The 12,479-nt window shown below is 47.7% G+C and overlaps 1 protein-coding gene across 4 annotated transcripts in view; it reads left to right on the forward strand.

Annotated features, from left to right (window-relative positions):
- Positions 1-12,479, forward strand: part of KANK4 (KN motif and ankyrin repeat domains 4) — a 69,637-nt gene that overhangs the window by 26,317 nt on the left and 30,841 nt on the right. For 2 of the 4 annotated variants that reach the window (XM_073789037.1, XM_073789044.1), the window contains exons 2-3: positions 3,003-3,246; positions 8,716-8,803. In XM_073789037.1, the coding sequence (XP_073645138.1) occupies positions 8,788-8,803 (16 nt within the window). In that variant the 5' untranslated portion in view covers positions 3,003-3,246; positions 8,716-8,787. The remainder of the gene's footprint in view (positions 1-3,002; positions 3,247-8,715; positions 8,804-12,479) is intronic. The other 2 variants (XM_019919234.3, XM_073789038.1) reach the window with 1 other exon arrangement.

A 12,479-nucleotide genomic window follows, 5' to 3' on the forward strand; every position in this document is an offset into this window, starting at 1 on the left:
GCCTCGGCTTTGTCCTCAGATAATGGACATAACAATACTCCTTTATAGGGTCATTGTGGGAATTAAATTGGCTGGTTTTGGAATGGACCTATAGTGCCTGGTGCAGTGTAGGGTAAATAACTAGTATGGCATTTCGATGTTTTCTAGCATCTTTTTTATCATTAATTCATGCAGTTGAACTTTTTTTAATATTAACCATTGGTATTTCTTCTTTCCTGAATTGCCTGCTTGTGCCCCTTCATCATTTGTCTACTGGCATCTTTATTTAACAGAGTGTTTGAGTCAAAGACTAAGAGCATTCTGGAAGGGTCTAAGTGAAGGGAGGGATGAGGATTAGAGGTCTTTTCCCCCGTGGGCCTGATGCCTTTCTTTTTCTCCAAGGAGAATTTTTCACTGGTTAGTGCAGGCTCCTCTCTCCCTGCAACTGGCCCTGTTTCGTGCCTGAGAAATTTTCATCTGCCTTAAAGGGTCAATCATTTGAATAGCTCATTCCCACTGGACACCTACACCCACAGATCTCCCATGTGTGGTTTCTTTCTCTGTCCAGTGAAGTTGCATTTGGTCAGAATGGCTGTAACCAGTCTGCTCTGAGAGGCTGTTTCAGCAGCACGTGTCCCTAAGCAGCGCACTGCTCCCCGGCGCTGCGTAATAGCTGACCTCCCTGAGCAAAGTGCAAAAGCCTCAGGGGCCGCTTAGATAAAGGGCACATTCTTCAGATAGTTCCACCTCTTCTCCCTCTTGCCTGGCGCCATCTTGCCTGAATTAGGTGGTCCACCTTTTTCCCATCATGGGCAGAAGGGACCTGGGCCATAAAAGTTGGAGGTTTCTAAATTGCGAAAGGAGTCAAACCTCCCCTCGGCTAAATGATTCCTGCCAAAAAAGTTCTGGTGGATAAGTGTGTTTGGTCCAGGAGAATTTTCTGGGTATATAGGTGGTAACATGAAATTGGCTACTAATATTAAGACATGTGCATGAGTGAGTTGTAAGGGTAGAGACATGCCAGTATCCCCGCATGGCAAGGGCCAGAGGCTCTGGAGGGGATCGCCCCCAAAGAAGCTCAGACTCCCCTAGAGAAAGTTGTTGGTGTTTCTCATGGAGACCTTCCCTAAATGTGAGGTCACCTTCTGCCTGGACAGCACCAGCATTGAAGCTTACGTCCTGGAGTTTGTGTGTCTCCTGCATTCACCTGCATGCCCAGTTCAGGCTGCATGGTTTAGAGGAAAGGGTATTAGACTGGGAGACAGAACATCTGGGTTTGAGTTGAGCCTTTGCCTTTTCTTAGCTTTATACCCTTGGGAACCAACTTTGTTTTTTCATCTGGAAGATGGTGGGTAACATTCTCGGTTCTGCTCACCTCCCTGCTTGACCGTGGAGTTAATTGAGAGTACTGGGTAAGTGCAAAGACAGAAAAGACAGAAGAATCTCTCCTCCTATTAGAGACATAGGCAGTCAGCACAGTGCCTGAACCTTCATCTCACGTGGAGCTCAGAGAACTGAAAATGCTACCCATCTTCAGAAAGAGAGCTGAAGAAGGAGGGTTAGAGGTGTGTGTGTGTGTGTGTGTGTGTGTGTGTGTATGTGTATCTTCTGTCCTGGCATCTGAGCCAAGCTGATCTATGGCACTGCTAGGGGCTAGTATTTCCTTCCCTCATTCTGCTTGCTGTCTTTTTCAATCTGATGAGAGGCCTGGCACCTGTTGGAAAGGAGAGGTGCTTTCTTGGTACCTAAGGGAGTATCTGGAGAGGTCACTTGTGTTTGGAGTCGTCGGTATCGTGGATAAGTTCAGTTTCACAAACTTTACTGAACATCTAGCCTGTGATGCTGGTCAGGGAGACACAGTGGCAGCAATTAGAATTTAGGTGACACCTGCGGCGGTTGAGGGCTGACAGGAGCAGTGTAAGCAGGAAGGCTGGCCACTGCACTTGGAGGGGATGCTGAGTGGAGCTTGGGGGACAGGCGGGAGCTGGCCAGTGTTCCTGGAAGAACGTTGGGTGTTTCAAGAAAGGCTCAGCTCTGCAAGGAAGCCTCTCACCATTTTGTCCTGGATAAGGAAGAACTTATCCTGGGAGAGGAAATGAGAAGGCTTACCTCTATCATATAGATAAAGCAGAGAGGAAAAGTGGGTGGCTAGAAGGTCACGGGACCTGGTGAAATGGAGAGTTCGTTTTCACTCAGCTTCCTGGTGAAATGTCTTATGCTTCTAGCCGTTCTCTAGCCAATTCAGAGGGGATGGTCGATGATCATTTAGAATCTAACAGAAAGACAGTTTGCTCCTCAGTATATTTTAAAATATAACCTCAGAGTTCAAGGTACATTTCTGATTTTTTTTAAAAAATTCTGGTGGTTTGGTCTGTGTACTAATTAAATACTTTTAGCAGTTGAGAAAAGTGAATGTTGGTGTCCATAGTCTCGTCCATCACATCACCCCATGCCTTTCGGTAAATTTGTTAACCTCCGTCTTGAGCAAGATGCTCCGGAGTCTTCCAAGGAAAATAAGAAATTTGATCCAGTGTAGTGGGAAGAACACAGAATTCTACCCCCTGAAATCTTCATTTGAATCCAGATTCACTCCTGGGCGAGCCAAGGGAATTCGCTGAGTCTGTCTCATTTTCTTCACCTGGACAATGGGGATGCTCAGCCCTGCCTGGCTGCCTTAAGCTGGTGTGAGGCCCTGGATGTGAAGTGTTTCCAAGTGTCCCGGGCTGGATGCAGTCAGCACTTCAGGGTGACACTCAGCTCTGGCATCAATTTCAGCGTGGGTTAGACAGGAATCTGCCCTCGCCTCTGAGAGCACATCTCGACAGGCAGTGTCTGTAAAGGTCAGAGCTGCTTCGACATGTCTTGCTGATGGGGCTTCATTTCCTAGGACAGCCTCGTTTGGCTAGAGCCACAGAAGGTCAAGGGGATAAGGTCCTCTCATCCTTTTGCTGAGCCTGCATACAGGAGCCCAGATGCTCTCCTGGCCCCGTTTTGATTGCACCCACCCCCTGTATCTCCTTCAGGTCTAGTAGTGCTGCTGGATCTGCAGAGCCTGGAGCCTCCGTGCCTGCACCTCACACCTGCCTCTGTTCCAAAGAGCTGCAGCTGCAGTGGGCTGGCTGAGACACTTCACGGCGCCTGCCTGGGATACTCTGGGACCGTCCTCCTCCACAGCTGCCTTCTCCCCGGCTCCTGCACCCGCCCTTCGGAAGTCACTGGTCTGCTCTGCAGTTAGAAGCCCTGCCTGGAGCTGGATCCTTACAGTAGGTACTTCCTTGCTTTTCTCTTTCTCCCAGAATTGGGTGCGTTTTGGTGCTGGGGCATCAGATTCACATAGCGGCAGGAAGCAGGAGCTGCCAGTCTGGCCCCGGGAACTCACTGGTCATTGTTTCTTCTAGCTCTGCCCCGACAGACTTGCAGTCACTGATTGATCAGGGCAGCGAGCAGTCTGGGGATCGCTCGAAGCTTTGCTTGGCCGTGGGACCCAGGAGGCAGCCGGGGGAGGACGTTTCTAAGGCAGAGCCTGGAAGAAGGAGATGCACCACTGGAGGGTTTCAGCTCCTTAGGACGCTGAGTTCTCTTTAGGAGCAAATTTATTAATGAGCCACTCAGCTGCAGGGAAGGAGGGGGAAAAGCATAATTAATTATGACCACCCCCACACCCCAGATAAGCGCCTAGCTTTGGGGGAGTGTGCAGAGGAAGGCGTGCACCGTTTCAGCATCTTTAGATGCGTCCCTCTGAACTGGGAGCAGCTCTGGGAACTAACTTTCCGACTGAATGATTTGAGCTTTCTTCCTCTTTCTGCAAGATCCAGTATCAGGTTATTGAGCACTGAATTCCTTCCTGACCCCAGTCCCCTCTTCCCGTGAGTGAAAGGGAAGTCAGTATTTGCTTTTCCAGCAAGGTCACGGATCACCTGACCAAATCTTTAACAGCTGGGGAGCCAGTGCTGCTGTGCTGGACTCACGAGCCATCAGCTCGGGTCTAGCAGCAGAACCCTGCTTTCCGGGAGGAGGTGACTCCCCCAACTCCAGGCTATGGCAGGGGGAGGATGCCAAGGGAAGGTAATGTGGTCCCAGCTTTCCTCTCGACAGTTTTCTCTTCTTCATGAAACTCCAGATTCAGCTGCTGCAGTGCAGGCAAAAATGACAGACACTTGCAGAAAAATGTGGGCACGGAGTTAATGAGATTGTGTTAATGTGTCATTTATCGAGCATGAGTTACCTCTTTGTTTCCTGGGTTGGTGGGAAGTGAGCTGGCTGGAGAACTCGGCTGATGGAATCCTTTCCGGGAGTGCATCTCACTTCCCCAGTGCCTGGACTTCAGCCCTCTTAACGTTAAGCAGTGCCGTCAGATGCCTCTTGCTGTTTAGCACAGGGGACATTCCCACTTGGAGGCAGGGGGCCCTGGAGTGGGGAAACGGGAAGCTCTCATCATCTGGGGAGATCAGTATGAGGTATAAGTAATTTTTTTCCTCTCTTTCCGAAAGAGCGTTTTTGTCTTTGCAAGAGGTCTTGCAGGGATTGACAGTTGGCTTTTTGGTGTGCTACCTGGCTAAATATTTGACTTTGTAAGGTTGAATTCTCCAAGAATTCTCATGGCAATAAGGCTGTGCTTTGAGCCAAGCTTTCTTTTTAAGGAAATCCAAGGTGCTATTTATTTTGGCATGCAGCCTGTTCTGGGATGAAATATGGCATTTTTATTATTGCAGAATAAAGAGAGGTTTGAAGAGGACAAACGTACGGAACTAGGTTTCAGTTTCAGGGCTAAGTAGAGGAAGGTTTCTTTGTATTTGGACTTGAGGTTAAAAGTGAGATTGAAAATGGCATCATAAAAAGAATAACTGGGGAGAGGGAGAGGGTGGGGGTATATATTGCCGGGGTTGGTCTGGCCCAGGGAAATCCACGCTCCTGGGCATGCACCCTGCTGGAACTGTTCCTAACGTGGCCTGGTAGTTACATATGGGCTAACACTGCTGTCTTCCCAGCAACTGCCTCTTTGGTGGATTTGTGCTGGCAGCCTCAGTCCTCACCTCTTCACTGCCCATTGGCTTTGAGAAGCAGTGTGGAGTGATGGAGTCACACAAACTGTCCTGCCCCTAATTAACTGGGTAACTTTAGATTGGCCACATAGCCTCTTTGTGTCTTTGTTCCTCATTTGGAACTTGAAGATGATCTGCCACATGTTAGGATGTAGCTGGGCAGTGGGTGAGGGTGACATGTGGCCACAGAAATGAGTCCTGTAGGAGTTCTGACCTTCGCAAGCTTAATAGGGGAGAAGAACTAGAGAAAGCTCCAGCTATGTATACTCAAAACATCTAGAATATGATGAGCTCACGAGAGAGGTTGGGACCTAATGGGGCATTCTTGATCCTGGGATAGGCCATAAACAAATGAAAAGTTACAGAACACCACCAGGTATTACAATTCTGAACACTGGGGATACAGCTTAACAGAACGAGTCATAAATTGCTTCTAAGTCAAAATTTTAAATGCTCCAGGAGGCTGCAAAATTCCATTTTAAAGGGAAATTGTGTCCAACAAAGCTATTTTTCATATTCTGTTGTATTGCAAACAAAGTAGCATGTGTCAATGTAGCATTTCGTCTTTGATTCCACTCCCCTAAACACATCAAACGTCCACCCACTCGCGCGAAGGACCCCGGGCCAAGGTGGAGAAGGCTGGGGTGCGTGGAGCTGGAAGTGGCATAACTTGGGCATGATAGTCCCCCCTTTCCTGCAGAGCCCTTTACAGTGAAATCTTGCTTGGCCCTCTTCAGAGAGTTGGTGTATCAACTAATTAATTTCTGTAGCCTTGGAAAAATTCATTTTAGAAAAATTCAAGTCTAAGAGAATGATTAGAGGTCTCTATAGAGTTCTTTTTAATGAACTTTGACCCCAAGGGTGCTGCAGAATTATTTGAAGCTCTATGATCTGATATATGAAGGGCTGAACGGTAACTCTAACCAAGGGCAGTGGGTGTGATTGAACTCCCTGAGGTGATGGTGAGTTCGTGCAACCAGGGGTCCATCTGCACCCAGGGGGCCGCCTCCTGCTTAGGAGGAGCTTTCTTGCTTGGTGTCCAGCCTCGGAGAAACAGATCGTACTTTGGTCAGGAGGACTTACTTACAAAAGGAGCGGTTCTCCTTCTGCACGCCCGGAAGATGCATCACATGTACTGGGGGGAAAAGCAGAGAAGCATCGGAGTCAGAAACGTTTCCCCTCACAAAGAGAGCTGGGGATCAGTCACAGCACCAGTCTTGTTTACAGGGGTGGAAAAATGTTTACAGATCAATTCTGTTCCCAGCACAGTCTTGGAGTCAACTAGACTTGAGAGTAAATCCTGCTCTAATACTTGCTTGTTATATGATGTGGGGCAGGCCTTCAAACTCTCTCAGCCTCAGTCTCCCTACCTGGGAAATGGGGACAATAAGAATCCTCTTGGGGTTATGGTGAGGCTTGCGCGTGGTAATTCGAGTGTGTCAAGTGCTCCGAGCTCTGCCTGTTATTCAGTAATGTTTTGAGGGGGGCGGAGGAAGGGAGCAGAAGGAGAGGAGAGGCCGTGATGATGGAGGGGCCGTGTGTAGGGTTTGCATCCTCACCTTTTTCTTCCCCAGTGTTCACCTTGAAGCTGCCGGGCCTCTCCTGCCTGCCAGCACCTGGGAGGCCCCACACCTGGCTGCAGACTGCAGACCTGGGGCACTGAGATCGGCAGCTGTGTCCTCTGCCCAGGAACCCTCTCTTTCTTTTCTTTTTTTTTTCCAATTGAGTTATAATTGACCTATAACATCATGTTAGTTTCAGATGTCCAACGTAATGATTTGATATTTGTATATGTTGTGAAATGACTGCACAACATCCACTGTGTCCCATAGTTACAGGTTTCTTTCTTGTGACGAGAACTTTTAAGATCTACTCTCTTAGCAACTTTCAAAAATATAATACAGTATTGTTAACTATAGTCACCAGGCTGTACATTACATCCCCAGGACTTTTTATCTTAAAATGGGCAGTTTGTACCTTTTGATGCCCTTCACCCATTTTGCCCAGCCGTCACCCCCCAACCCCTGCCTCTGACAGCCACTAATCTGTTCTCTATATCTATGAGTTCTCTTTTGTTTAATAAAGATTTCACATACAGTGTTTGTCTTTGACTTATTTCACTTAGCATAATGCCCTTAGGGTCCGTGCGTGTTATCACGAATGGCAAGATTTCCTTCTTTTTTATGACTGAGTAATATTCCATTATGTATATATACTATGTACCACATCTTCTTTATCCTTTCTTCCGTCAATGGACACTTAGGTTGTTTCAGAACCTCCTCTTTCTAACAAGGGCGACCCACCCTCACCCCTGATTAGAAGCTTCCATGCCTCTCCGCTGTCGGCCTCCTCAGTGGCCGCTTTTAGCCTCCAGGACCATCCACATTCACCCTCCTTCTCCCTAACTTCTTCTCTGCTCCAGCTCCAAACTCAAGTACTTGTTGCCACAAAGGTAAGTGAGGTATTTAGCGTCTGTGATCTTTCTGCAAGGAGTGTCTCTGCCTATAGAAACCCTGCCTGCCCTTCCAGGCTCTGCCACTCCTGCATAGGCAAAGGCCGCTGCGTGGAACGTGGTTATGGGGGAACCGAGACAGGAGCAGGGTGCTAGCTTTGGAGGCGGCAGCAACGCTCCCAGAAAGAGGGTACACCAAACTTGCTGTCGGGCAGACTTCAGACTTCCTCTTATTTGGCAGGCCTGATATTTCCCAGGCCTCTTCCCTAGTTTGCTTGTTTTTTCCCCATTTTCCATCCCAGGTTGCTGGGGGCCACCCCTTGTCCTTCTCTCACTCCCACGTCCTCCCAACCTTTCCCTCATCCCTGGTACGCTTCTCTGATCTGGAGTGCGTGGTCGAGCACATTGGAATTCCTAAAACGACTCCGCTTCCACTGCTGCGGTGTCACAGATGATTTATTATTCTGATGTGTGTGGAGTTAAATCATAAAAACCAATTTCCTGGGTGATTTACTGGACTGGGGGCAGGATCCAGGGTGTTTACCATTTGAAGAAATAGTGCTGGAAAAGGATTGAAACTTTGGGGAGAATTTATGATCAAACCTCAAGGCACCCTAATTCAGAGTCAGGAGAGTACGCTGCTTGCATAGTTACTGACGTCTTCTGGCTCCCAGGTTTGAGCTCCCCCTTGTTCCGCCCCTGGTTAGAAATCACCCCAAACTATGAGCTCCTAGTCAGTCCTTCCAATTAGCTCATCTTTTTCTTGAATCTGATTGGGATGTCACAGATCACTTATAGGTAGTCTGATTCCAGCTTTTCCAAAAACATGAATCATAATTCTTTTACCATGACGGGAAGTGAGTAGATTTCAGCTCTTGATATTTTGGAAAGAGCACCATGCTGCTTGTCGGAGCCCTGGGTCCAGTTCCTTCACGAATGTGCTGAGAGGCCTTGCACAGAACAATTAACTTCTAAGCCTTAGTTTTCTCATCTGTCTAGTTGGACCAGAGGCTTCCTTTGGTGTCAACCACTGCTAACATTCCATGAAGACACACCCAAGATTATACTCTAGGAGTGTGTATAGGCTTTTAATTTCCCTCCTTGGAGAGCTACGACCACATGGGCACCCTGGGAGAAAGGCAAGGAGGGGTGTTACTTTTTTTTTTTTCTTGGTGCTATGTTCCCTCCGTACTTATTCTAATTGTAATGAGACTCTCCACTTTTCCATCCTCTTTCTTTCAGAACACTCCAACAAATTTTACAGGCTTATCGGAAGAAGAGTGCCCAAGAGACTGGCGGTCAGCATTCTCTAAGATGGAGAAGACAGACGGTAGGCAGGATCCCTTGTATTCCCTGTTCTACAGTGAGCACTTGGGTTGGAAAGAAATTATTACCATAAATCCTGGAAATAGCTCAGGGGAGGCCTACGGGAGACCGTCCCCAAATAGGCGGTGCTGGGAAACCCAAACTGTGTGTTTCAGACATGAACAAGAGAAGGTAGTAGGGAATGAAAATGAAGGCTTATGTTTAATTGGAGTTGTGTAATTTTTGTAGTGTTTCTCATCCCTTCCAAGCACCAAGAAGGGAGCAGGATGATCTCACTCATTAAGCTCTTTTTAGAGATGAGGAGCTAGAGGTCTAAAAAAGAGGCACACGGGGCTTCCCTGGTGGCGCAGTGGTTGAGAGTCCGCCTGCTGATGCAGGGGACGCGGGTTCATGCCCCGGTCTGGGAAGATCCCACATGCCACGGAGCGGCTGGGCCTGTGAGCCATGGCTGCTGAGCCTGCACGTCCGGAGCCTGTGCTCCACAACGGGAGAGGCCACAACAGTGAGAGGCCCGCGTACCGCAAAAAAAAGAGGCACAATTTGGTAAAAGAGCCTACATTCATACCTGTGTGATTTTCCAGGCATTTCACTTCTTTGAGCTTCACTTCCCTCCTATATCAGTTAGCTTTGCTGTGTAACAAATCACTCAAAAATGTATTGACTTAAAGATATTTATTATTTCTTAAAAGATTCTGTGGGTTGGCTAAGCCATTATTCTGGGCTGGGCCAGCTTGAGTGATCTCTGCTGGACTTGTTCACATGTCTGTGGTCTTCTGGGTGACTTGTCCTGATGGTTTAGCATGGTTACACTCACATGTCTGGTGGTTGACTCCATGTCACCTAGGGCATCGGTGATGATTTGGCCATGTGTCTTTTGTTGCCCAGCAGGCTAGTTGGGGTTTGTTCACATGATGACAGAAGGGTTCCAAGCACAGCAGGAACAGACAAACTCCAATATGCAAGCAACTTTCAAATCTCTGCATATGTCACATTTGCTGTTGACCAAGTCACAAGGCCAAGCCTAGGGTCAGTGTGGGAGGGAAGTACATAAGGGTGGGTTATAATGGTGGCTATTTTTGCAAACAGTCTGCCACACCTCGTCTATAAGCAGGTATTAATACCTACTTTGCAGGATTGGTAAAGGATTAAATGAGATAATGCATGTAAGCTTGTCGAGTAATAACTATCTAGCCCAACGAATGTCTCGATGACTGTTCCCCTTTCCCTTCCCAGGAAGTTTGCCAAGCATCATTGACTAGACCCCGATCCCCTGACTTCTAATGAAATGCTTTTTCCAGATTTACCAAATGTCAGGAAACAGGAGAGCCTATATGGCCCTTCACTGGGACAGGACTCAAGGACTGGACAGCAGCTCCAGCCCTGCCTTATCCTTCTTTCCAAATGTGGTTACCATATATTTCAAAAGTCTGCCTCTCTCCCCAGGGAGCTGCCTTTTCAGCGCTTCCCTGAAAGTGGTCCCACAGAACACCAGCTAATTCCCTTAATGCCCCGGGGGCCTGTCATTCCTGCTTGCCTCATTTGTCCCCGCTCAGCATCCTTGACACGGCTGCTTTCCACGTGATCACCCACAACTAGCTAAGAAAGGCACCCCTCCCTTCAAGCACACACATCTCACAAAATAAAGGCAGAGGAGGGAAAAGACAGCTTCCACTGTCTTGGCCTTTTGAAGAGATTCATTTAATTCCCCTTCTTTCTGGTTGTAATTTTGGCCACTTTCTCTCTAGTTTCTGTTTTTCCCATTTCCTTCAGAAACTGAGTATAGGCTTTTGGACTTTTTTCCTCATTTTAAATGCCTCTGATGGGTTCCCTTACCTGCTCCCCACTTCACTTTTTCCCTCAGGGTAATGACTGTGGCCCCTTCCTCCTTCCCTTGTCTCCTTCTAATCCCTTTTCTCACGCCTACCTGTAAGTCTTAGGCTCATGACTGTGTTTGCAGGTCCTTTCCAAGGGTCTAGTGATCTGGGGTGCTTTCAGACCGAGACTCTGTAGGGAATTCTAGGTAGCTCTGAGCCTCATATATCCTACTTTTTTCTTCTCCCCTGACTCGTTTTTCCCAGTTTCTCCAGAATTATTTTCTGGGACTCTCACTCCCCCTTGATGCTGTAGTCCTAACACAGAGTTAAATATTCAAGAAAGAGCACATTCTCCGTGAATCTCCCCCTGCCCCGTTCAGAGCTAGCCCATCCTCATCTTTTGGCCCCTTTGTTCAGTACCTATGCCATGTTCTCTACTGCGTCGGTGCTAATAATCACAACTCTGTGAGTTAGGTATTCTTATCACCACGTTACAAATGAAGAGACTGCGGCATAGGGAATTTAAATAATTTGCCCAGAATCACAGAGGCAGGAGGTAACAGAGGCAGGATTCAACTCCAGCCAGTTATGTGTTGGTTTGTCAGATCTGAAGTTCATTTTGAGCAGAGACAGTCCTCCTAATTAATTCTCACCCTGGCCCAATGCCTGGAATTCTGAGCTCCTGCATACCTATCACCAGGTAGAATTAAAAGGAGCAGAGCTTAATGTGAGCATAGATCTCCCAGCATATCAGATCAAGCTCCCTCATTCAAGGTCCAGCATTCCTCCTGCACTGGGAGAAAGAGAAGGAATGCAGAAGGCGGGTGGCAGGCACAGCAGCATAATGTGTGTGTGTGTGTGTGTGTGTGTGTGTGTGTGTGAGAGAGAGAGAGAGAGAGAGAGAGAGAGAGAGACCCCATAGTGTAGCTTAGGAAAGCACCTATTAAACCCATCATCCTGGATAACTGCTCAGTTTCACAGACTTCTTTGATTCACCTCAGTCTCCCTTGTGGAATATTTTCCCTTGGAACCTGCTGTTCCTCATTTGATGCTATTATTGTATTTGTGCTCTGGACCTGCTCTCAGAGGCTGATGGGCAAATCAGTTCATTTCTACCGAATTGAGGCAATAGGCAGATAAATAATGCAGTCTCTCCTTTGGAGTGTTCTTTGCCTTCTGGGTCATAAATCTGCTCCCTATTTAACTTTAGACAAATACCTCCTCTCTGATTTGGCTTGTTCCTATAATCCAGGAGGCTGCTGAACCGGCCAGTAGGCCTAAGAGTATAGCCAAGTGCAGCTGGGAAACTAACAGAGAACAATTGCTGTCATTGAGACTACCAGTGTGCCTCTTTGGGAGAAAGCAGGTTTGTAAAAAATCATGTGGGTGAATGGGAACTTATTGGAGGTTTTTGGGTGCTGGAGGAGTGTTTACGCCTTATCTGCCTGGAGTCCAGGTATCTGCACAGAAGCTCTGGAACCCAACTTGGATCAACCCTGTGGATCTGCACCAATGTCTTGCTGTGTTCCCTGCTGAGGCTGTGACTTAACTCACCCACAGGCCCTGCAACTTTACTTAGCACTGAGGCTGGTAGGGTCGAGTGTGTCAGTGTTCAAGGGTTCAGCCTTTATGTGTCTACTTGGCTTCTTTAGTTCTTTGGAGATAACTGTACTTCCCTAAGCACAGTTCCTGTGCCCCAAGCATGTAGCACTGGCCAGAAGGATAGATCAGACAGGCAAGTGGGAAGAGCTCAGTCCAAATATGTCATCACTCTTAGGGAAAAAGCAGCCCTATATGTGCCCCAGGTAACGCCATCATTTGCACCTCTTCTTGAACCTGCCCCTTCCTTCCATTCCCTTAGCTTCT

Source organism: Tursiops truncatus, chromosome 1 (genome assembly GCF_011762595.2).
Source record: "Tursiops truncatus isolate mTurTru1 chromosome 1, mTurTru1.mat.Y, whole genome shotgun sequence".
Taxonomy (NCBI): domain Eukaryota; kingdom Metazoa; phylum Chordata; class Mammalia; order Artiodactyla; family Delphinidae; genus Tursiops; species Tursiops truncatus.